Below are 26,726 nucleotides of genomic sequence, written 5' to 3'. Positions count from 1 at the left end.
TAGGAACAAGAACATGACAAAGAGTTCTAAAAGAAGTAGAAATGACCCTTGTGGACCTTCCCCGAGCTTCTAATGCAATTTTAATTTGCATTAAGAGAATGGGGGGATACTACTCCAGGAACCTGCCAGAAACAATGACCCATGCCTCCAATTCCTTGGCGCTCCCCAGGCCCTGATGCTGCATACGGCTCCAAATATGTTCGTGTCGGGTAGCGAAGATGTGCCTCCAATCCCCCGTCTAGCTCAGAAGAGAGGCCACCCCCGTGCTACACTGGGCTTCCTATTCCTTCCTGGAAAGTGGGAGCAGCAGAACCCAGGTGGCCTCCCTTGACTTCCGGGTGGTGGGAGACAGCCTCAAGGGCACAGTCCCTGACACCCACGGGGGCAGTGTCCGCTGCTCTGGAGAGGACTGTGAAGACTACGGGAGTTACAGGGATGGCTCACCTCACAACGACGTCTCCACTACTTCAAGTTACTCAGTTTAATCTTCAATTTAAGCTCATGAGAGATTAAATTCCTTAATCCTCTGAGGCATCCCAGCAAAGGTTGGGAGGCCTGAGAAATATTCTGGAAGACGCACACATCAGGCAAGGGGAGGAATCAAATAACCTCTAAAGTGCTTACAGCTCCGTAATTTCTTACACCTCACTTTCACCAAGGCAACAACAGCTACCCATGAATGAGACTCCAGTTCCTTTCCCCGAGACAACGGAATCTCCAGAAGGGCCTGGGAATGAGGTTTGTCTGTGGACAAACCTCTTGTCCCCTCCTATCACTTGAGCAAATTACTTGGTGCTGTGGTCTGAATGTTTGCACCTGCCCCCGACTCATGAGTTGGACTTATTCTCTACTGTGGTTGGGGGGGGGGGGCAACTGGGAATTTAGGTCCTGAGGGTAGGGGCCTCAGAAACAGGATCAGTGTCCTCATCAAAGAGGCCTGAGAGAGCTTATTTGTCCCTTCCACCAGCTAGAAGTCACCATCTATGAAGAACAGGCCCTAACTAAGCACTGAATCTGCTAGGACCTTGATCTTGGACTTGTCAGTCTTCACAACTCTGAACAACAGGTTTTTACTGTTTGCAAATAACCCAGTTTACAGCAGCACCAAGACACTTGACTTTTCCATCCTCAATTTCCTCATCTGTGAAATGAGTATAAAAATAACAGCACCCACTTTGTAGGATTGTTTGAGGATTGAGTAAATCAGTTTGAGTAAAACGCTTAATTTCTGGCCCACTGCACCCTAAAATATTCTTGATCTCACCACAATTCCCTCCTGGTCTTGACCAGCTTCTACCCTTTTCTCAACCCCCAAGTCTGCTTTGGATGTTAATTTCCCTAGTTAGGTAACAAGAGAAGAAACAGTGCCACATTCTGTCCTCAGGTATGGGTAACCTCTCTCCTCCAATGAACAAAAGACTAAGTCATAAACAAGAACACACGGACACGCAAGCCCCCCCCCCCCCAGCATCTTCACACTCATGGATGAGTGCTCATCTTTAGAGAGATGATGGGAAAGAGGCAGGAACTGTGCACAGAGGCTGTAAAGACACCACCCACAGAGAAGTCACCCTGTCCATCTGTCCCAGGGCTGCAGGATTTCCACAGCCACCCAGGGACAGCTGGGTGAAGAATGCCTATAAGCTGCTACAAGTAATTCTGGCACAAACAACTCTTAAACATCACCGCCTATTTGTTACAACCAAATATAGTCACTAAAACCCACCTAGACAATATTTTTTCCATTTAAATGCTAATGAGCAAGACCCACATATTGAAATATAGGCTTGGAGACATCTCAGTCAGTAAAAGCCAAATTAATACAGAATACTTCTTCCATCATTGGTTGATCAATCAGGGCTGTCTTTTAAAATGGCAGGATTCTGTCACTTAAAATATGAATTGTATCTCTCCCTTTGCAAAAAGAACAGGAAAACATGCTCCAGGCACCTATTATCAAATTCCTCTTATTTAACTTCTTAAAAGCTGATTGTCTATAATTCTAGCCTCTATCTTCACTTAGCATGAAGGATCACCTGAACATTGTGCAATGAAGAATATTATGAAAAGAGCCAAACACCTTGCATTTTATCTAAGTACTGAGGCAGGCCATAAGGACAGAGAGGAAGAGGGACTTGTAAGAAAAACATGCAGCTTATCAAAAAGTCATAATTCTATGATATTAAAAAAGAAGCGCAATGTTGTCTCATTATCTGCTAACTACATTTATTCCAGTCTTGCCAAAGGTAAGTCTCCTAGAAGGACTCTTTAAATAAAGGACCATACCTAGTGAGACCCTGTCTCAAAATAAAATTAACTAATTAATTAAAAGGCCTCAGATGTGGCTCCATGGTTAAACCCTCTGGGTTCAATCCCTAGTACCAAAAATAAAAAATAAAAAATTAAGGACCACTATAGTAATTAAATAGTAATTTGTAAAAATCAAAATTAGGTGGAGGTAAACGAAAGCTGACCACATCACTTAATAATGGTTTATTATTTTAAGCAGCAGGAAAATTCTCTCCATGATCTATTTACATGATCAATTTATGTAACTAAAATATGAATCATAAATAGATCAGGTTGAGACTACACTTCTCTATTGAATCCAACCCAATCAGAAGTTTCCACGTTTTAAAGTTTCCCTGAGGCACACAAATCATCCTTTACTGTGGGTTTCAAACTGATCTAACTTTTTGTTAGAACTGCACATTAAAAGCAAGATTGCAATTTAAAGAATAACATTGTCATGTTTTCTCCAAAATTTTCAAAATTTAGATCCAGTAAGAGAAAGACCCTGAAATGGTTTAGTACATTCACGGTGCATAATTTATGCAAGGGAAATATTACATATGCAATAAGTACCTTTAACTGTATACGATAAAATAAAAAGTTATAAAATAATGTCTCATCTCCCAAACTTATTAAAGAAATAAGTCTAGAAAAATAATCAAATGATAGAAGAATATGCATTAAAAGCCACATTAATAGTATTAGCAAACATTTTCTATCAAATTGAGAGTATGTGTATTGTCCTTTTAAAGAAACCGCCACTAGTGATAATCTGAATTTAAATAAGTATCTCTGAAAATGCTTTTTCTGCAAATGTACACAGAAATATTTATCTTAGCACCTAGAGTTGTTTTTGTAAGAACCTGTTGCTCTTGGCATGTTCCCTTAGGCCCCTTAGATCATCTACAACTATACTTCAAATGACAAGTCCATTCTTTCTGGCTATCCATAGGTTAGCCGGAACAAATTTCCTTCCTTCCTTCCTTCCTTCCTTCCTTCCTTCCTTCCTTCCTTCCTTCCTTCCTTCCTTCCTTCCTCCCTCCCTCCCTCCCTCCCTCCCTCCTTCCTCCTTCCTTCCTTCCTTCCTTCCTTCCTTCATTCCTCTATTTATATAAGCTTCAATTAAAAAAAAAAAACGTGCATGCTTTTCACTTGGAGGACTATTAAAATAGCTATGTATGCTGCTGGAGGCCCTGCCTTGTTTCATAGCACACAGCCAAAGCCAAAAGAGCTGATATGGAGGAGTTTATGAGCAACGCAGAACACTGGCTATTTTCAGATGTCATGGTCACGGATTGTCCTATGAAGTAAGCACTAGGTCTAGACGGTTCTCCAGGCTATTTCTTCCAAACACCTGGAATCACATAATTTGAATTCTACACAATTTTCCTGAACATTAAAAAAAAGTAATATTTTTTAGTTGTAGATGGATACAATACCTTTATTTTATTTTTACGTGGTACCAGGGATCAAACTCAGTGCCTCACACATGGAGACAAGCACTGTACCACTGAGCCACAACCCTGGCCCCTAAAATTTTTTTTAATAAAAAAATAATTTTAAAAAGTGTTTTATGAAGCCAGAAAAAAAGTAACAGTTTGATATTCAAACCCAGGAAGGATAATGGGGAAAATACAGATCATTCTGACTCACGATTAAGCATGCCTAAATATTAGCACACTGAATCAACCAGTACATATTAAAAACATACAACATGTCCAAGTTGGATGCAACATTGATTTAAGGAAATAAAAGCCATTGGCTTTAATTTATTTGTGTTTACAAATTTTAAAAGAAAGACATCATTATTTCAATAGACACAGAAAAGTATTAAAAAATGCAACATTCATTTACAATTCACAACAAAAATTCGTAGCATATTATCCTACTGTCTAAAGCAAACAAACCAAAAAACCTAACAGCAAAATCTCAGCATTATTCCCTTTAAAACAAGGAACAAGATGAGATGCCCAAGATTCTCCTTCACAGCCCTCAGAAGAAACAACACAACTGACACCCAAGCTCAGATTTCTACTCTCTGGAATTTGAGAGTAAATTTCTGCTACTTAAGGGATCCAGTTTGTGGTACCTCCTTACAGTATCGTGCAAACTAATACACCATCTTTACTCAACATCCTAAGAGCCTCTGCCAATACAATAAAGCATGAAAAAGAACAGTTACAAAGAATTGAATAGACATAGGACTATAATTATTCATGAGTGACATTATTGTTCATATGGAAACACAAAAGAACCTATTAGAATTACTGACTTTAGAAATAATTTTCTTTGGGCTGGGGTTGTGGCTCAGCAGTAGAGTGCTTGCCTAGCACATGCGAGGCCCTGGGTTCAATCCTCAGCACCACATGTAAAAAAATAAAATAAAAGTATTGTGTCCAAGTATAAAAAAAAAATTTTTTTAAGTAATAATTTTCTTTCAAAAATAATCAACGTGCCAAAGCAATCTGCATTTCTAGATACAAACAACAATTAGAAACTTTAATCTTAATAAAAAAGTAAAAACAAGGTATAAGAAAATGATTTAACAAAGATGTATAAGCTATTTATGGAGAAATAGAAAATCTTGTTATCAGACATTAAGGAAGATTTAAATTGTAATCTCAGCAAGAATAACTTCTGCAGAAATTGATAAACTGGTTTGAAAAATTTAAAATGAATTTGAAGGGCCTAGAATAGCCAAAAGAATCTTGGAAATGAAGAACAAAACTGAGGGATACACACTAATGGATTTCAGAAATTGCTATAAAATTATAGTATGCAATTAAGACATAAGGCTAGACAACAGGTCAAGCTCCAGCCTGAGAGAAAGACTTGCAATGCACGAACCTGGAAAATGGTTCATATCCAGGATTTATATTCATATCCAGGATATGTAAAACTCCTGCAGGCCAAAATGTAAAAAGACAAACTTATTTTTCCAAGTGGGCCAAAGACTCAAACAGACACTTCACAAAAGAAGGTGTAGAAATGACCAAAGGAACATGAAAGAATGCACATCATCATCAGAGGCAGAGAAACTTAAGGAAATACTCCATAGCTCTTAGAATATGGCTACCCTTCAAAAGACTGATGGCAGCGACTGTGTGTGGGGACGAACAACACCTGAAATCTCACACTTGGTTGGGAGGAGTATAAAATAGCATTATCGCTTTGGAGAACTGATTGGCAGTTTTTTACAAAGTTAAATGCATTACCCCACTCGTGATTTTTCCACTTCTTTCAAGTATAGATCTGTGTCCATAAAATGACTTGTACAGATCTATGCACTGTGGGCTTATTCATGATAGCCCCAAACAGGAAATAGCTCAGTTTTATCCATCTGTACCCATTTAATTGTGGCATCATCATACAGTGGAATATTATTTAAAAATAAAAAGGAATAAACTACTGACAAAGACAACAAATGGATGAATCTCAAAAAAAAAAGTGAAAGAAACCACAAACATACTGTATATTTTCACTTCTATGAAGTGGGCAACACTAATATATGCTGACAGAAATCAGAAGTGCTTACTTTGGAAAGTACAGGGCAACTAAATGGAGAGGGACCACGGGAACCTGCTGGGGTGATACAAATAGTCTCTATATTGTTTGAGGTGTTGATTATACAAGTGTATGGATTCGTCAAAATTCATTACCTATGCACTTCTGTGTATTTTACCATATGCAAATTATATTGTATAATTTTAAAAAAATTTCCCCTAACTGACCCAGAGGAAAACTATGCCATTCCAATGCAAATTCTAATAGGACAGACATGTGTACATGTAACTCAACAAGCATATCCTAAAATTCAAAGGGCAGAGGCTTGGGGTGTACACAGAGCACTTGTCTAACATGAGAAAGGTCCTACGTTCGGTCCCCAGCACTGCAGAATCAATAAAATAAAATTCATGTGACAGAAAAGGCCTAAAAACAAAAGATATCTCTGAAAAAGATAAGGTCAGGGGACCTGATTCAATAGGTAGAATATAATATAAAGCTTCAGTAACTAAAATAATACAAGGTTTAACCAAGAGAACATTTCTGGGTTCACATATGGAAACTGTACATATATGGAAACTTGAATTGTTTGTTGAATATGGTTATTGTATGCATATTCAATAAACAAAAGGTTCAAGAAAAATTTTTAGAAACTGGATTTATACCTTATAGCATACATCAAAATGATTCCAGATGATTAAGATTCCTAAGTATTAAGGCATAATTTTTAAAACTTTGAGAATAAAAATATGTTCATGATCTTAGGGTAGGAGAGAATTTTTTAAATGAAGATTTTTTTTAAAGTACAAACCCTAAGGAGGGAAAAAAGGATAAATTCATCCACGATAAAGTGTTAAAACTTGTGTTATTCAAAAGTCACCACCGGGGGCTAGGGATGGAGCTCAGAGGTAAAGCACTCACTTAGCATGCACAAGGCCTTGGGTTGCATTCCCAGCTCTACAAAAAAAAAGAAGACTCCATAAAAGAGAAAAGACAAAATGGGAAAAAATAAGTGGACTAGAGGAAGAGACACCAACATCACATGTCTGACCAAAGCCATCTGGATGACACAGGGAACTCCTAATGTAAGAATTATAATAGAGGAATCAGCAAAAGGCACAAGCAGGATTTTCACTGAAGAAGTCAGATGAATATCTAACTCATCAACACGATAAAATATTTCAACCCGATCAGTCACCTGGAATTTCAAATTAAAACTACATGAGAGTTCATTATGTACCCATTAAATTGACAACAGTTGAAGGTATTTACAAGAACAAGGAATGATGAAAACCCTGCATGCTGGTAGAAACCATTTTGGCCCATCTAAGAAGCCCTTGACAGGGCTGAGTGAGCGCTGGGTTCTACTTCTAGGTGTAGGTCTGTGGGACTTCTGTTCACCAAGACATGAGCAAGAAAGCTTCCAACAATCTGATTTGAGCTAAGGGCACACTGGAAACACCCCAGGCTCCCTCCACAGGTTGGAATGGCGCACAGCAGCAGGAGAATGAACAAGGGCGGATCCTACCGGCATCTCACAGGAACCAGGAACGCAAATCCAGGGAGGAAGGCCCTGGGAATGGGCAGAGGATGAATTTTTTTAAAAAAAGTTATCAGTAATATTTTGTTTCTTAAACTGATGGCTGCTTTTATTATTATTCTCTATGTCTTATCCAGAATACAAACATCCTTTTATGTGTATTAAATATTAGTGCTTACATATACATATTTATATATGAAATATTCATTTTCCCAAACTAGCCTTCTCTGAAAATAGAAAAATGGATCACAAACTGCCTGTTCCTTGTTGAAAATTCATTTCAGGGAAGCATACTTATTATATGCATAGGTGATTTACTTGTAATTTCTTAGTTCATCTAAATTGAATAGTTTATACTGCATCTATATTTAATGGTCATTTCTCAGATTACCAAAGTCCAAATTGGAGAATCTCACTGATCATAAGCATTGATAGAAGAATAGATTATTAGCTCCTGTAATCTCAGCAGCTCAGGAGACTGAGGCAAGAGGATCTTGAGTTCAAAGCCAGCCTCAGTAACGCGGAAGCGCTAAGCAACTCGGTGAGACCCTGTCTATAAATAAAATGCAAAATAGGGCTGGGGATGCGGCTCAGGGACCCAGTGCCTGAGTCCAATTTCTGGTACCCCCCCCCCCAAATACGAGTAGATTATTAGAAGATATAGGACAAGGCTGGAGATCACTCAGGGCAGCAAATGCCCTGCCTTGGGTGTGCCTGTGCCTTCCCGGGGCGGCAGCTTGTCCAAGGCCAGCTTCCTGCCTCCTACACCTCTCCCCACTTCCCTCCGGCTCTCAGGGCCATCCAAGAATCTACACACTTCCTTTTTCCACTAGTTGAAAGTTTAACAAACTGCCTCAATCCCCTTTTTGTACTAAATCTCAACAAGGTCAGGCCTTGTAAAAAAAAAAAAAAAAAAAAAAAAGTCACAGCAAACATCAGACATGGAATCAGAGCTTTTAAAAAAGCGTACAGGTTACCTAGATGCAGAGGCTTACAGATCCAAAAGTACAAGATTCTAATTTATGTGCACATATGTACCTACATACACACACACACACACACACACACACACACACACAAACTTCTGACCTGGGACAGGCATAAATATTTTGCTCTAAGAGTGTTATGGCAAAGTGGCATTTATTAAGGAATCTTTACCAGCAATTACCCTTGAGTCAGAGAATGGCACTCTGTTATCTGCTGTTATTACAGAAGGGGCATATAATAGAAGAATCACCTGTACGACGGCCTGGCATTCTATGGATCTACAAATAAGCCTCATTCCTAAATGAAACCAACTCTTCAGAGCCCTCGGCAGCCACAGGTACACCAGAACCTCATCGCGTTGGGGAGGGAGGAAGGCCCAACACTCTGTAGCCACAGGCACCTTCTATAACAAGCTAAAAATGAATTCTTCTGCATTTTAAAAAGGACACTCTACCTAAAGTTAGATTTGCTATTTTCTCATTTTACAGCAAGTTTTCCTGACTTGTTTTTAGTTTATGAGAGTCTACCATAAGTGAACATCACGTCACTACCTAAAACATCACATCACTGCCCTCTTCAAAATGTTTTTTGGGAAAAACAACCAAAATAATCCTTTGGAAGGGAATCCACTGACTAAAATATAAACTGCAGATTTGGCATAATATGTGAAACCCTTAAAACTCTAACCCTGGTTAACCTTTCTTTACTTAGAAAAGTTATAGACAACTATAATTCTTATTATATTCTTGTTATAATATTCTATGTTATTCTATAATAATTCTTATTATTCCATAACTTGAGGAACTACTTGTGATTTTGAACTGTAGCCATTACCTTCTGTTCAAAGAAACCTCCCAGGATCCCCAATTCACACTGCAAAAGGGATCCTGAGTTAAGACTAGTCTCTGGACACCTTTCCAAGAAATTAAAACTAGTCAGAAAATGGTTACCATCTACTTCAGTGCTAAGGCCCCTAAATGAAACATGGCCTAGTCCAGGTCTCATCTGCCCACAGGGTCACAGGTGTATACGGAAAGTTGTGACATGTGTGAGGTCAAGGCAGAACTCAGAAGTGGCGTGTGGAGGACAGGGGACACCTTCCACTGACTGCCTGCTTGGGGATTCAGGCATCAGCATGAATACCCTTCATCTTCTGTCAGTCTGAGGTTTTCCTATAAATACAATGACTTTTTAAAAGCTTCTATTTATGTCATCTTAATTAGGGGATTTCTTCTTATAACAAAAACATTTCCTTAAGCAATCTCTCAATTAGCTTGAGTAAAGCCGGTTAGAAACCATAGAAACCAGTACCTGTTACAAGAGAGTGTCCTGGAGAAAACAATATGTCATACCTCGGTTCTAAAACTCAGGAGGGAATCAGTGGCCACTGCTGGAGTCCTAACAGCTTGTAAAAGGGCTGAAGGAGAAGTCAGAGTGTGGCCAGCTCCATCAGCGGTTCACAGCCCATGTCGGGAGGTTATAACATTAGGGCCACTTGATCAGGAGAGAAACTGCAAGAGCAGAAGCAGCAGCTAAAAGCAAAACATCCGAGGAGAAAAGTCCCCAAAGGGGGCAATCTGCAGAGAGGCCTTTGCCCAGCATCCTGGGTTGTTTTAGACCAATCCCAAGATGATGATGGGAACCAGAAGCAGATGCAGGAGCCAAGCTCCTCAGATCTCAGAGTGATGCCTGGATTGGGAGAGCCCAGAAATGCCAAGGGACAGCCTGGCTCAGGTCACCTGGCAAAAGCAGAAATGCTGTGGGCAGTTATGAAGGCCGAACAGTCTCGCAGTCAGACTCTGCATCTGCCACCCCATGGGACTCTGCAGAGCCTGACCCTCCAACTGTCCTCCCTGGGCATCCTCCCTCCTGTCCTGGCCATAGCATGGATGGGGACGCTGGTGTGGGTATGACTGCAGATAGTTTTCTCTTTGCTTTTGGCCTGAAAACTTCTACTTCTTCTTTAATTCTAATTTGTTATATATATGACAGCAGAATGTATTACAATTCATATTACACATACAGAACATGTCTTTTCATATCTCTGGTTATATACAAAGTATATTCACACCATTCGTGTCTTCATACATGTACTTTGCGTAATGATGTCCATCTCATTCCACCATCTTTTTTACCCCCATACCCCCTCCTGGAAACTTCTATTTCTTATGCTATTAGTGGGACTTGAAAAAAAAAGCAATACCCCAAAGTGTGGTGCTTTCGTGTTCTGACAGGGGGACAATGAGGAAGAGCGGACAGATGCAGGCAAAGGTTTTCTCCTTATCTGTCTAAAGAAGGATCTAGAAAAAGAGACTAAAGATCAACACAGAAACTACAGGTTAAGTCCCTCTTATCTGAAATGCTTGAAACTGGAAGTATTTCAGATCTCAGAAGGTATCAGATTTTGGAAGATTTATATATATATAAAGAGATGTCTTGGACAGGACCAGGTCTAAACATGAACTTCATTAATGTTTCATATACATTTCATACACACAGCCTTAAGGTAATTTTATACTACAATTTTAGTTCTAGAGTTCTGAATGTAATTAACAACATAAGATCTTATGTGGAATTTCCCATTTGTGGGACCACATCAATATTTTAAAAGTTCTGGATTTTAGATAAGAGATGTTCAAAATGGTACCACAAATTTTCTGAGGGCTATTACTTTAGAGGTTTATTTACATGAAAAACTTTATTCATCATGTATTTCCCTCCTCACCCTCCTGAAACTTGTGTGGCCCTCACTACTAAGGAATCGCTTGCCCTTAATCTTTTCTGTGGCTCAGGATACCATAGAAGCTTCAATCATCAGATCCTTCTTTAAACTCTCATATATTTTTGTGGCTTTTGCACATATGCAAAGTAACAAATTTGTGTGCCTTTTCTCCTATTAATCTGTCTACTGTCAGTTAATTCCAGAGATGCTCATTATGGAACCTTCAAAGAGCAGAGGGAAAGTTTTAACCCTCTCACACTATGCTGCTGACTGAATAAAGAGCCAAATCACAGCCTTGAAATTCTGTTTTGGTGGGGAAGAGGGAAACCTTGCTAACAAAAACCTGCATTGCCAGCTATATTCAGATGCATCTCTGTGCTAACCCAGGAAAATAAAATGTTAATAGAAATCCTCTACTAACAAACCAATACCTACCTCCAGTTCCCTTGGGGAATTCTTCACAGTATGTAGAAATAATTCACTTACTCATGTCTTTATGTTTGTTTACAGTGCGGCTGATTGAATCGAACAGGCCCACTACCTCTGACCTACAGCCCCCAGCCCCAATAACACATTTAATACACTTATAAATAACACTTAATACAACCACATAAGCATCTCAAAACTTTTGAGTTGCACCTAAAAGATACATTTCAGTGGCTTTATGGGTTTGTCCCCTCTCTTAGGAGATAAACTGACTTATCAATGATCACTGTAATGGGCATCATCTCAAGATTATGAAAAATGTGAATCATCTCAGTGACTGCTCTCAAGTCAGATGCAGTTTGGTATGACTTCAAGGCTCAATGGCCACACGAGATTATTTTTTCATGATAGGATGGCATGAAATTGTGTTTTTTTAAGCCACAGTTGGCTTCAGGTTGGGGAAGGGAGGGTCTTTGCTAAGTCCTCCAGATGCTCTCACAGGGTAATGCGGGGACTGGAGCACGTGGTAACTATAGAGAGAGGAGGGGGAAGCAAGAGGACAGGATTCCCATGGCTTACCAGGGCAGAGGGAAGGAGAACTGCTCACTGGGCGTGGACACCAGTGACCTTGAGGACAGCAGAGCCACCAGGAACCCCAGAACTTTATCTGAGAAGCTCCCACTGCTTGAGGGGGAGACACACAATGCACCCCAGCATGAAATTAAAATGTAATCGCAGCATGCCACCTCTGTGTGTTCTTTCCAAAAATACCGGGCCTCAACCTCATCATGAGAAAACACCAGACACGCCCCAACCCAGGGCCATTCTGCAGAGTCCCTGACACCCTTCAAGAGTGCTGAGGTCATGGAAAAGACAGGAAAGCCCGCGGAATTGTGTCCCGGAAAGCAGACCAAGGACACATGCCACCAAATGTGCTGGGCTAAACGGGTCAGGAAAAGGATCCTGGAATGCTGGGATGGGAAAAAGCCACCTGAAACCTGACCACAGGGTGCAGTTTGGTTAATAGTGTTGTTCCCATACGAATATATTCATTGGGATCAAAGCAGGGTGGGGCCGCCTGGGAATCTCTTCTCCAGCAGGAAAGGGGCTCATCAGGAGATCTGGGTCTCAGTCACCACGAAGAATGAGATGAAACAGTGTCCACTGGAAGACTCCCTGATGTCCCTGGGGAGCTACTGCAGTGATTGTACGATTTGTTTTATTGAATCATTTCGGGAGGAGACTTGTCTCCAGTGTAGTGTCCTAGCTTAATATTCTACATATGAATGGCAAGCTTTAAATCACAAACTCATCCTCCTTGCAGACTTGACTGTAGGCTTCCCTGTGCTATTATTTAGCTGCTCTGGGCCAGGAGGGAAGAAATGGCAGTGCAGAAAGGTTGACTAACCATGGCTGGTAGGTGGAGAGCTGGGATGCCAATCTAAGCAACTTGGCTCCAGGCATGTGCCCTTAACCAGCTGCCACACTGCCTCCCCGGACAAAGTCAGCTCCAAGGCTGGATGGCACCAGCTGCCTACAGCCCTGACACTGCGACTGCTCTTTGTGACAGCCCCGGGGGTCTGGGTTTGGTAGGCTACTGAGCCTTCAAGAGACTGATTTTCTTCCTTACAATGACTCTGTGAAATAGACACTACTAGGAGACATGGTGATGTTAGGTAGCCTGCTCAAGGTGCAAAGCTGAAAGGTGGTGGTGACACAGGGACTTTCCCCACTCGTTTCTGACTCCAAGGCCATGTCTTTCCTGCTGTATTGATGGGGGGTAGGCAGTATGATCTCAGACCTTCTCTTAGCACTCAGTCCCTCCTGCAACATCTCTATGCAAAAGACCACCAGGGTCCTTAAAGGTAACTGACTGTCCTGCTGCAGCTCATCCTGAGGGGATCCTGGTAATCAGCAGAGGACTCACTTCCCATTGTGGGTCTAGAAGACGATTCCCATGATTCTATGTGCTCAGACACAGAACAACATGTTTACACATTTCCTACCAAAACAGGAGACTCGTCTATGTCACATAAATTATTTTTACTGAATGGTACTCCAGGCTGGCCGTGTGCTCTCTAAGTACCCACAGCCGTCTGTTTCTGACTCAATCATGAAATTTGCTAGGAGTCAGCAACAAATTCACTGATTTGTACCAAGGGCAAATTTCCCCCTTTTTGAAAATTAAGAAGATAGCAAAGGATTAGTCACAACAAAATGGGCCTGTTTCAATGACCTAAAGGAGCTCAAAAGAAAGAAAGAGACACAGCTAAGCTCTGTCTGATTTGTCATCTTGATGATGTTGTCCTGCTGTATACCTATATGTAACTATTCACAGATGATGTCCTTTTGCCTGGGCAATAATAATCAAGCCCTCTTATCTGTGGGTCCACATCTGTGCATTCAACCAACTGCAGATTGAAAATATTTGGAAAAAAAAATTTTTATAGACTTTTTTTGGTTATTATTCCCTAAACAATACGTATAACAACTAATTTGACAGCATTTATGTTGCATTAGGTATTATAAATAATCCATAGATGATTTAAAGTATAAAGGAGGGTGTGTATAGGTTATATGCAAATACTACATCATTTTGTATAAGGGACTTAGCCTCTGAGGATTTTGGTATCTATACATATATATGCACACCATATACACATACCATATGTGGTATGTACACACCATATGTGTATGGTGTGTGTACATGTATGCATATCATATATGTACATAGATACATATGTACATCAAATAGAATAAGAGTATCATTAACAGTTACAACTTGTGCTAGCCAACTGTCCGTTGCTGTGACAATGTACCAGAGAAAATCAACTTAAAAGGAGGAAAAGATTTGTTTTGGCTCATAATGTCAGAGGTTTCAGTGTGTGGTTGCTTGACTCCCTTGTTTTGGGGCCTGTGGCAAGGCAGGGAGTGTTCTCACGGCAGCCACGGAGCAAGAGAGAGGTAGGGGCTGGGGTCCCAATACCCCCTTCAAAGCCACATCCCCAATGAGATCATTGGGAAATGATATCATTTCTTTCCACTGGGTTTTACCACCCCCAACAGTGCCACTGGCTGGTGATCAAACCTTTAGCATATGGCCCTTGGGTAGATTTAAGATCCAAACCATAACACAACTGAAAAAGGGAATTGGGGAGGGGAGGGGGGAAATGAGAAAGGAGTAGAATGGGAATAGGGGTTTCTAAGGCATTTACTTGATAACAACTTCTTCAACAGAAAACTTTTCAACAGTAATGAAAAATTATCACTTGCCTATGGGATGTAGGCAGTTGTCCTCGTTGACAAACATTACTTTTCTTGAATCTTTAAAGATTCAACAGCAGCTACTTGACTAAGAGAAAAATATTTTGATCTCAAATCATCAGTATGATTTCTGAATACATTTTACAGGAAGCATTCAATCTTTTTATTTAGGGTAGCCTCGAATTAAGGTGTTACTTCTACATTTAGTATATATATAACTTTTATATATATAAATACAAGTATAAATAACCGGGTCAGGTTTGCCACTGAGGAGACAAGTTCTAAAGTATGAGCCAAATTATTCAGCAGAATCCAAACACCTGGCTACCACAAATGATTACTTTAATGTATTTCTAATGAGGACTGGATTCTGACCAAGATGAAGACACTCAACCCATTAAGCAAAATTTCCTCGAGTTTTCTTAAAGGATCACAAATTTTTAAGATTAGCATGAAAGAATAAGGCACAATAACTTCCTTTTCTCTCTCCCCCCCCTCTCTCTCTTTAATGAGCAGAAATGCTAGTTGTATATCAACCCTAGAAAATGCAGCACTCTCAAGACAGTGAGTCTATGCTTTTTAAAACTCCTCACTTGGAGCTGTCTAAAGGAGGGACAGACCCCATTCAAATACCTTTCTCTGAAAGGTTTAGGACAAGGTGGGTTCTGCTTTGGGAGCCTGCAGTGGTGAACAGCTCTGTCCTCAACTCTACGACAGATATGAGTGAAGGAAGTCAGGACTGTTACCATGCTTCTTATCCAAGTGAATTTGAAATGCATGTCTTGATGTGTACAGCAAATTGGAATTCAGAATTCACAATGGGTCTAACTCCAGAATAAAGCAGTCATTGGGTTAATAACTACTCATAGCATAAAACCATAGATTTTCAGAACTGACAGAGATATGGCCCTACACTCTCATTTATATTTATTAACAGTGATTTATTGTGCATTTATTAAGTGCCAGGCCCTGTGTCAGGTGCTTTTCATGCACACTTTCCTATTAGACTCCATGCACCTTTTGTAATAGTAACCCTATTTAGTTGAGGAAATCAAAATGTGCAGCAAATTGCCCAAGGGCCACAGCTGGGAATTGAACCCACAGCCTACACTCATCATGGCTATGGCCTTCAGACCCATGCCATAGATGAAATGGGGCCTGGGAAAGGCTGGTTGTGAATAGGTTCCAGGGGGTTCCATTAGTATCCTAGGCTGTCTTTTGTTACACACCAAAGAGGCTGCTGCTACAACTGTGGAGGTTGCTTGCCTGGCAGAAATAGAAGGAAAAAGAAAAGGAAGCAGCTGGCCAAATGCTCCTTCCTATCTGCCCATGGAGCTGGAGTATGCAGTTATCTACCAGCTCTGCTGACTAAAAAAGAGAAGTATGTCCACCACTACGAGGGAGTAGCGGGCACCATGCAGCCAACCACCTCATGCTGCATCAGGATCCTTCCTGCACACCTTCTCAGTGCCTTAACTTATCACCAACCACAATCACACCCAATTCTGCCTTCCTTCCTGTCGAACCAGGTGGCTACCCAGGGCATCAGTGATTGAACTCCACTAAGACCACAGCGCCCAATGTGGTCTCTTTGCCTGTGGGAAGCCCATTTCCAGCAGGTCTAGGAAGGGTCCCAGAGCGGCCTGGGAGAGAGGCTTCTTGAAGCAGAGACTACAGTGGGAGCAAAAAACAGGCTCAGTCTTTAAAGTCAACCCATGTAACATACAGAGGCAAGCCACCAACTCCCACCTGTCCCTCTGGAAGGCACTGGAAAGAGAAAATCCCATAGGGTGCACCTTCCAACCCTTAATCTGATGTCAAAGACAGGGATCAGGAACCCCACGAGAGGCCTCTTTCTCTGCTCAACATGCCCCTGCCTAATCTCCCAGTTCAGGACAACAATTCAGGCCTGTGACCCCAAACTTCAGCTCTCAGCTGTAAGGGGGTCAGGGAAACCTCAATTACAGCGTTCAAACCATTCAGATCAGGAGTGGAGGCTCCAGAGGCACAGGGGGACGGTCCTTCCAGACCCCTGTGCCCAGAAACACAAGTCAAGGACGAGGTGCACCAGATCTTCCTCCACCTTCTACACACACACACACACACACACACACACACACACTCGCTGACCCTGCACTCTTGCACACCCATCCCGTCCCACAAACACGGGAACATCCACTGGCTCCCCCAGCGAGCACGCCGGACCCCCAAACTGGACTCGGGGCTCCAACCCATAGCTGCACACCGGCTCTATCCTGCAGAGCCTCGCTCCGCGTCCCCAGCGCTCCTGTCCCACTACACCTGCCCGAGCCGAGCGCGCACGCAGCGCTCACCCTCCAGCGCGCCCCGCGGCCCCTGCTGCCCGCGCAGCCCAGCGCCCGCCGCCGCCCTCCGCGCTCACCGAGGCCCGCGCCCGCCGTCCGCGCCGCCCCCGGCCTGGGGCCCGCCGCCCGCTCCGGCCCGCGGCTCCAGGGCTGCTCGGCCCCGCCGCCGCCGCCGCCGCCGCTTCCCGTCACGTGGCCCGGCCGCCCGGCGCCGCGGAGGGCGGGAGCTCGCGGTGCCCGCGCCCGGCCGCCTGCGGGCCCGCCAGGCGCTCCCGGCCCAGGCCGCGGCCCCCGGCCCCAGCCACCACGGCTCCCGCCCGGCGGGGCGACCCGGGCCCGGCGGCGCTCACGCGTGGGCCACGCGCAGTCCGCACCGGCCCCGGCTGCGCGGCCCGAGTCGCCGCTTCTCCTCCCCCGCCGGCGCGGGCAGCTCGCGGCCCACACCCCGGGCCCCGCCGCGCGCCACCGTCCACACCAGAGCGGCGGGGCCGGGCGGACGCGCTCGGGATGTACCTGCGCGCGGGTGGACGGCTGGGTGGCGGGCTCCCGGGAAGCGCCTCACCCGCCGCCGCCGAGAGCAGCCGGGAGCCGACTCGCAGGCGGCCGCCCACTGGGCCCAAGGGCGCTGCTGGGCCAAGCCACCGGTCCCCAGGCCCTCCGCTGGCCCTGGCCCGGGACCCAGGGAATTCTCTGGGAGGAGTGTGCTGCAGTGATATTCTTACTTAAAGGAATTTAGAGAGGGAGTGCTGGGGCAGTTTTGCTGCTGCTTTGGTCTATTAATTGCTATTTTGGGGGGTTAAGATACAATGAAAAATCTTAGGTTCCCATGAATCCAGGAACTCCTCTTAGAAATCTAATTTCACGATGAAAGAATTCGAAAGCTCCCTCCAGAATTGTCAGTGCTGACTCGTAGAAAGGCAAATTTCCCCTGTGATTCTGCCCAGACTTTTTAGAATCAGTGGGTAACCGGCGGCTTAGACTTTCTTCCAGTCCCTTGGACTGTGACACAAAGATGACATCCACAAAACAAGCGGGAGGCAGATACTATATTCCACTCCGTGGTCTTCTGTTTCAAAGGATGAAAAAAGAATAAAAACCAATAAAAACCCAAATTAAAGAATCAAGAATTAATCTTCCTCCTGGGACCTATTCTCCACCCCTTTCCCTAGTGTGACTTCATGGGCACACACAAGTCCCATCCACTGACAGTGCTGCAGTTCTGACTCAGTGGAACCAGTGTCCCTGGCTCAGCTTCCAACTGGAAGAATCTGCAGTTTTGACCAGCATTTGGGTTTCAAGGGTGAATGGTGGTGAAAAGATGCCAGCAATGAATGGCGCCTGGGAGCTGGAAGGCACCAGACTGAACCCAGCTGAAGCTCTGCTTTTTACCCAGGCTCACTCAAATGACTTGTCATCCACTTATCACTGGCTCCGCTTGGCCTAGAATCTACATTTGTCCTTTTGTATTTTCATGTTTTCTCATGCCACAAGACACCCCTGCACAAGACTAGTTGCAGAGGTGACACCTACAGATTGCCAGACACTGAATTAAGTACTTTAGAGCAATTTATTTCTTATACCTTTTACTATATCCTTATGAGCAGGAACTTCAATTTCCCCACTTTCACAAAGAGAGGTAAATGACTTGACTCAAACCCCATGCTAGGTAAGGAACAGTTGGGGCTGGGGATGTGGCTCAAGCGGTAGCGAGCTCGCCTGGCATGCGTGCAGCCCGGGTTCAATCCTCAGCACCACATACCAACAAAGATGTTGTGTCCGCCGAGAACTTAAAAATAAATATTAAAAATTCTCTCTCTCTCTCTCTCTCTCTCCTCTCTCACTCTCTCTTTAAAAAAAAAATTAGGTAAGGAACAGCAAAAACAAGAACCTAAAATTCAACTGACAGTAATTTTTTTAATGTAAAATTAAGTTTTAGTGATTGAATAGATTATGAAGCGAACTTTGTGTCCCAGTTTGGATGATTTAGGAGTGAAAATGTATGCTAACAAGATAATTCAGAAAAAATTATCTCTTCTATGAAAGGATTCTGAAAATGGCAAGCTCTATGTGGGCACGTTATTCTGTCTAGAAACATCTGTTCTTACTGGAACTTGCTGAGAAGTCCATGTCTCAAATGACTGGCAGTTATATATAAACGCCTGGACCATAAATGTGCAAATTATCTGCATCAGCTAATTCTAAATTCATCCTTTTATTTCTGTTGGTTATATTTAAGAACAAATATCAATCATATCATTTTCAAAGGAGTATTACCTTCAGTTTTTAATATTTATGAATGACCCAGGGCCCATACCAAATACATTTAGTATTTTATAGAAGGTGAAAAAGATATGCTCTAATAGAAGATGAAGATTAAGATTTGGGTAGATATAACTAGACGCTATAATACTTGCTGTCTACTTTCAAAATGTAACATCCTCAATAAACGCACTTTGCAGGCCTTACTTTCTCACTGGGCATAAGCTCAGGAAGGCAAAGAATGTGTCTACCAGATTCTCTGCTGTATCTTTCTGAATATAGCTCTCAACCAAGTTTTTTAAATTATTGGTGGTCAATAATGATGAACTAAATTATCTTTAAAAGGACTTTTTTGTTTGTTGATACTGGGAATTGAACATAGGGCCTGGCACATGCTAAGCACACCCTCTACACTGAGCTATACAACTAGCCTCAAAGAAGCCTTTAATGCAGATTGTGTTATTCTCATGTAAAGTACTCCAAAAAGCACATGTCAAATATGGATGGATATCATTTTAGAAGTTACACTTATGATTTTTTTAAAAAAAAACAAAGCTTATTACATGCCATGTTTTCTTTTTTAGGGGGTGGAGTGTGTTAGGATAGAAGTCAAGGCCTCATGCATGCTAATTAAATGTTCTACCACTCCCCAGATCCTAGCTGTCAGGTTTTAAGAATTTTTACATGTACGGTACTGACTTAATCATACAGACACACATACTTGAAATCTAGCTTCAGTAAAATAAACTTTTTGAACTGTTACTCAAATCAGCTATTTTCTGAGCAGCTCCTACATGTCCCATACTATGCCAGAGGCTGAAGAGCATACTGAATTGAGGAAGAAAGTCTCTGTCCTTAGGTGGCTGAACTTAGTGAAGCAGCTTATAAAGTATAGCTGCTAGCCAACAGTAACATCACCACCTTTGAACTGTTAGAAATGCAAATTCCTGTGCCTCTACTCCAAACTTATGAAATCAAAAACTCTGGAAGTAGAGCCCATAATACTGTTTATACAAGCCCTCCAGGGGATTCTAATGATTGATTTTGAGAACCACTAAATTAAGAGGACATGTGGGAGAACCACCTCCCCTCCCTCTGCCCACCCGCCAGCCAGATCAAAAAGGAAAAAAAAAAAAGTGCACTAGAGGGTTGGTGAGCCTGTAGCTCAGTTGGGAAGTGCCTGAGGATCAGGAAAGGTTCATTCATTTGTGTTCATGCAGCACTTACTGTTCTTGCCCAGTGTGGCAGGCATTGTGCTGGAGAACCCAGAGATAAAGAGGTGACCTGTGACACGAGTGCCATAATATGAATACTTGTGTGTCCCCCAAATGCATGTGGAAACCAACTCCCCAATGTGACAGTATTCAGGGGTGAGAGGTAACTGTTTGAGGGTAGAGCCCTCATGAATGGGATTTATATCCTATAGAAAAAGTCTAAGAGAGTCTGTTGGCCCCTTCCACCACATGAGGATGCAGTTACAAGAATGCATTTATGAGGAATGGGCCTTCACCAGATACTGAATCTGCAGGCACCTTGGACTTCCCACCTTCAGAAGTCTGAATAATACATTTCTGTTGCTTATAAGCCACCCAATCTATAGTATTTTATCATAGCAGCCTGTACTGGGTTTGTAAGAAAGCAAGGAGCTGAGTAAGCACATCTTTATTGTACCCTGATTGTAAAAGGAATGAGAAATGACAATAATCAAAAAATATTATTGTTTTAAATAGCAAAAAACACAAGTCCAAAATGTGAAGAATCCCTTAAATTGTTCCCTTCACTTTAAAGCCCCTTAATTTAAGTTCAGATATATTTCTGAATAATGATATGTGTGACATAATATCTTACATATTACACTAGCAACAGGCATCAGCCCCCTAAGTTCTTAGTATACATTTTGTTCATGAGTTATTCATTCTTATAGGGAACAGACACATGAGTGGTGGGAACATGAAGTTAAGAGAATAATTCTATAAAATGGGTCTACTGCTTTCACTTTTAAAAGGCAATTTACCTGCAGCCATGCCTGGCTCAAGTGGACAGGACATGTCACATTCCTCAGCAAACTACTTGTTATCTACAGGAGAAATGTAAGCCAAAATAATGTTGATAAGGGGAACACAAGTTACCCAGAAGAGGGAGACCTTTATGACTCTTTCATAGACCAAATCTGATAAGGATAAGATAAGGATGATGCCCCCTAGAATAATAAAATCTGTAAGAAGAGGTTCCAGTTAGAACCAGTCAAGTTGGGCCAAAGTGACCTAGAGTTGTGTGGCAGTGGGGACTTGAATGTCTGATGTCATCCTGCTGTCAGTGGAAAGTCAAGAGGTGGAGCTGATCTGAATTCTCTGGAAACTTCCCTAGGATTCCTAATAAACTGTAGGACGGGGGATACACTGTCCCCTCCTTTCTGAGAAGACCCACTCTCACCTTTGAGTGTGTCCCTTTTCCCCTTTCCCATTCTTCTAATAAACTCAGGCCTATAACTGAGCACATTGTCTGAAATCTTTGACTTGATTATAAGAATCAGTCGGTGTTTGAAGGGGAGCCTTCATGCTGCCTCAGCTTCCTGGAAGGCCTCAGCACTGTAACAACTCCACAGTTATTTAGTGAGTACCTACTAAGTACAAGCAGGATGATGCTAGTGAGCCAGGTGAAGGACTCAGAGGAAATGCAGGGGACCTCTATTTTCTAGAGGAACTTACCAGCTAGTGAGGCAATGATTCCAGAGAGCTGAGGGTTGGTTCCCCTTAGTTTTGTTCTTTTCATCTATAGCTACCCAATAAAAATGTTAATAAAACCTGACCATCTTTGAATGAACTGAAAGTTGTCACAATGCTTAGCTTCAAGTGTAGAGTGACTTCTGGTTACTATCTAAAACTGTCAGGTAATATGAATAAACTTCAGTCTACAAACTCAGATGTGTAAGAAACTTTTTTTCCTATAACAGAACCTTCCTTCTCTTTGAAGCCTATTTTCTGCTGCAGAGATATCAATCTTCTCAATATGAGACCCTCCCCTTTACCTTGAGGCTGTGCCTAGGTTGGGAATGATCTTAAGGATCCAGAAGAGAAGTGAGAGACATTAGGTCCTCAAATCACTGGTCCTATAGGAATCTGAGTTGTTCTGCCCACCATGATTTCCATCTTTTGATTTCAGGCTTGAGGGTTAGGATGTCTGTGGCTTTCTTGCTATGTGGTATGGCTACAATCTCTGTGAGGCAGCCTTTTAACCTGGACATATTTGAGGATATCTCCAAGGCTTTTTTTAGAAATGCAAATTCTAGGGCCTCCCCACCAATCTCCTGAAACAGAAAAGTCTGTCTAAAACATAGCCATCAGACTACAAAATTCTCCAAGATTCCACTCTCAGAGATTCTGTCCAGGACAGAGTGAGCAGGCATTACAATCAATCTTTCTTTCCTTTGGAGGTGGGAAACTCATAGTTCCTGCTCTCTTAATATTATTATCATTATTTGCCTCAATTAATGATTTCCTCTGTACCGAGATTTTTGCTTCAGTCATCTAGAATAATACTAGTGGATTTGTTCTACACAGGAAGTACTTTTAAACTGGGAAGTACTGGGATGGGAAAAAAAAATAGACAAGATTTGATCTACCACAAAACATTTTTGCAGATGAAGAAGTTGAGGTGTTAGGTTATGTGATTAGTCCAGAAAACCACAGGGAAAAAGAGTACAGCAAAAACTTATAACCACATTTCCAGACTGTTTGTTTCCCTCTTGTACCATCATCCTGTCCTTCTCTCCCTTCATGAAAATGCCTATGTAGAGGCAAAAGAGAGGCATTTGACATACTTCAGCTCCAATTGTTACAACACTGTGAGGTGGTATTACAATTTCATCTCAGAGATAAGGAAGCTACAGCTAAGAGAGATGAAGTATTTGTCTTAATGAGAGTAATGCAAATCTGGAAAGCTGCCCTTTCTCCCCTTCTCTAGACTGCTTCCTATGACCAAAAACTTTCAAAAAACCACTTACTGGTTCTTAATCATTTGTGCTATAAACGAATGTCATACAATTTCTACTCCTTTGACCATTCTTCACAGAAGCAGCACAGCATTTTTCTATTGAAGAGATCAAGGCTGAGACAAACTCACCTAAGGTCTCTATGCAGAAGAACAAAATTTGAACTGAGATCTGCTTTCAAGTCCAGGTTGTCTCCAAGGCTTTTCACTTTTTCCAGTGAAGGAAATGGAAATGAAAATACCACTCATGCCAATTTCATTATTGTTGTTACCAGGGCACTTAACCACTGAGTCACAGCTCCAGACCTTTTTATTTATCTTTCTTAATTTTGAGACAAGGTCTCACTAAGTTGTTTAGGGCCTCGATAAATTGCTGAGGCTGGCTTTGAACTTGTGATTCTCCTCCCTCAGCCTTTTGAGCCTCTGGGATTACGATGTCTGCCACCACATCCAGCTCACTATTGTTATAAAACTATCAAACCAGATTTTGGATAAGGAATGTCTTGATGTCAATACCATGAAGCTAACACACTTAAGGACATTCAGCACAGTTTTAAGACTCTGGTCAATTTGGTGCAAGTCACTGAAAATCTTTTTTTTTTTTTTTTTTCAGATTAGTTTCCTCTGCACTAAAATGGAAGAAGTAGGCTTTTTTTTTAAGACTGAGTAATTTTTAAATTTAATCTCAGCTCCGAAAATTCAGTTTCTATATATAAAGTACACAGACATAAATGACTCAGAAAATCTTCAAATCATCTTTCAGTTTTATTTTGTTGTTTTGCTTTACTGTCCCACTTTATTTTTCAGGACTCTTTACAGGTTTATCTTTTTGGCATCCTCAGAGTTGTTCACATTTTTGTGCAAGAAAAATTTCCAATAAAACGATACATCAAAGAGGATGCAAGTAAGTACTCAGAACATGTTTGCAAATGTTAAGTCATAAATGTGCATATATTGGGAGAGTTTTTAGTCAATTATATTAGACCATATTTGACATATATAATCCGTTTAAACTAAAAACTGTTACTTCATTATAGTTAAGTGTAGAGGAAATTTACTTTAATCTTAGTCTTGCTGCATGCTCAGTCTGTGATCTTGAGCAAATTATCCTTTAAGAAAAAAAAAACATATTTTAGTTGTTGTGCGTGGACACAACTTCATTTTTTTTTTTTAATGTGGTGCTGGAGGATCGAACCAGTACCTCACACGTGCTAGGCAAGCGCTCTCCCACTGAGCCACAACCCCAGCCTGCAAATTATCCTTTCTGTGCCTCAGTTTCCTCGCCTGAAATTTTTTTTTAAAAAGGCCATTTAGAAATTCATGCCTCTGTGACTGTGGAGAGGATTTGGATAATCCATGTAAAATGCAACAGCAGGCACATAGTACACAAACGTTTGGCTGCCCCACTACCGGCGCTTCTCAGCGGGCCATTATTCTCAGCGCTGGTTAATGCAGATGATCAAACGCTTGAGGGCTTGTTAAACCCGAGGCGCTGGGGTTACAGGGAATCACTGAAATAGTCTCCGGCATTATTGGACTAACGTTGTTTAGAGGACGATTAAGAGACAAATGACAAGAAGTTGAATTTAAAAAAAAGGAAAAGACAAAACTTGGGACGTGTCGTATTTGGGGCACGGCGTATTTGCCCTCTCGGCCTGATTCCTCGATAATCCCTTTAGCCTCTGCCACCGGAGGTCACGGGAGGCGCAACCAATCGTGTCCGGCTCGGTGAACTTCGCTTCCCCCCAGCTTCCTGCAAGACTCGACGTGCCCTTTGTCTCTCTGTCCGGCATCCCTTTCTTTGCCCGGTTTCCCGGGAGCTTCTGCTGGAAGGCGACAGGCCCCACACCCTACCTGTCAGCGTCGGTAGTGGCGGGCTCCCGACGCAGTCAGAGTGACGACACGCGCAAGTCTCCGCCCCCTACACGTCACTTCCGGGACGCTTCTCTCGCGGAGCCTTGTGGGTAGCCGGCCAGGGGTCTCCTGGCGACGACGATGGCGGGGGATGTGGGCGGTCGCAGCTGCACGGACTCGGAGCTGCTGCTGCACCCGGAGCTATTATCCCAGGAGTTCCTCCTCCTTACCTTGGAGCAGGTCGGCCGCGCGGGGCGGAGGACGGGCGGGTGGGTGGGCCTGCCCGGGAGAGGCTCGCTCGCGGCTGAGCTGGCCCCAAGCAGCCCCGGTGACGGCGGGCCTTCCCGCAGCGGTCGCTCCTCCGGTGGGGTTTGGGCCACTCTCCGTGCACACAGACCAGACAGGTCTTCCCTCGCCCCCATCCGGAAAAAAAGACGGCTCTGGAGTATCAGGAGTTCCTGAGAAATAGAACTTACCTGTCGGGAGCCACAAAGGCTCGGAGGGAGGAGTCGCAGGTACCCCGCGGCCCGAGTGAAAGCCAAGAGACACGGAGGGTGAAATCTCGGAGCTGGAAAGCGTCTTTGCACACCGTCTCATCTCGTTTCAGAAGGCTGAAATAGTCCCCAGGAGATGAAGTGGTTTATTTAAGGTCCCACTCCCTGTAAGCAGTTCAGTTGGCAGGAGAATTCAAGACTCCCGGGTCTCCCTGCAGTACTTGACGCTTCTGATAGGCGGAAAGAAAAAAATTTTAAAAATGACTCGATTTATTTACAGTGAGGATTACTGAAAGTTTCCTTAGAGATTTATGTGGGTTTTTTTTTTTGTTGTTTTCCACATGGATTTTCCTTAGTCTCCTAATTTTGTCTAGTTGCCTCAAGTTCTCCTGGTAAACACATTTTGGGGATGAAATGACCTTTTACCTGTGGTTTTCAAACCTCTAAGTACATCAGAAGCATCCAAAGTTTTAATACACACATTGCTGAGCTCCATTCAGTTTCACTTTCATTAGGTTTGAGATGTGGCCTGAAATTTTTGCATTCTTTCTTCCTTCCAGTCCAAGGACTGCACTTTGAGAATCATTGTCCATAGGCAGTGTTTCCCAAAGCCTATAAAGCCTCTGGACATGTTGTCCAAGAGAATCACCAGACTTTCCCCCACTTCTAAGTGAATGCAGAGTTAAAATTGCAGTAGGTCACTATACAAGGGAAAGAAGTAAAATTGTGCTTTTAATTTTTTTAAAAAATTAAGTTCATTATACCATATTGACTTGTTTTGTCAGGTTTTACAAAACAGATGTTTTCCAGCCTTTCTGAATTGCAGTTGAAGAACTAATTATCTTATTTTCATTCTCATTTTTCCTTCTTAAATCGAAATTGTCTTCATAACTATTCCTTTGCTTATGCTGTATGTTTTCCTTGATGTCAAGGACAAATTGAAAAGTGAGGGAGAATGAGGTTATTTAGATAGGGATGGTTGAGCATTGACTGTAAGCTACTTGATACACGGCTACTGTCATCAGTGAGGGGAATGTAGTTTCCTTCTGCACTGCTATATTAAGTCTTCG

At 42.5% G+C, this 26,726-nt stretch overlaps 2 protein-coding genes across 19 annotated transcripts in view; one reads left to right on the top strand and one right to left on the bottom strand.

Annotated features, from left to right (window-relative positions):
• Tgfbrap1 (transforming growth factor beta receptor associated protein 1) overlaps positions 1-25,302 on the bottom strand; it is a 71,800-nt gene extending 46,498 nt beyond the window's left edge. The window contains exon 1 of one of the 3 annotated variants that reach the window (XM_005340025.5): positions 25,163-25,302. The gene's annotated coding sequence lies outside the window, so the exon portion shown is untranslated. Of the gene's footprint in view, positions 1-17,136; positions 17,260-17,572; positions 17,712-25,162 lie in introns of those variants that run through there. The other 2 variants (XM_078028728.1, XM_078028727.1) reach the window with 2 other exon arrangements.
• C12H2orf49 (chromosome 12 C2orf49 homolog) overlaps positions 25,264-26,726 on the top strand; it is a 34,991-nt gene continuing 33,528 nt past the window's right edge. For all 16 annotated transcript variants that reach the window (XR_013428776.1, XR_013428775.1, XR_013428771.1 and 13 more), the window contains exon 1: positions 25,264-25,402. Coding sequence is in view for 5 of the 16 variants with exons in the window: in XM_021719954.3 (XP_021575629.1) it covers positions 25,304-25,402 (99 nt within the window). In the remaining 11 variants the exon portion in view is untranslated. The remainder of the gene's footprint in view (positions 25,403-26,726) is intronic.

Source organism: Ictidomys tridecemlineatus, chromosome 12 (genome assembly GCF_052094955.1).
Source record: "Ictidomys tridecemlineatus isolate mIctTri1 chromosome 12, mIctTri1.hap1, whole genome shotgun sequence".
Classification (NCBI taxonomy): Eukaryota; Metazoa; Chordata; class Mammalia; order Rodentia; family Sciuridae; genus Ictidomys; species Ictidomys tridecemlineatus.
This window is presented reverse-complemented; position numbering and strand designations above follow the sequence as displayed.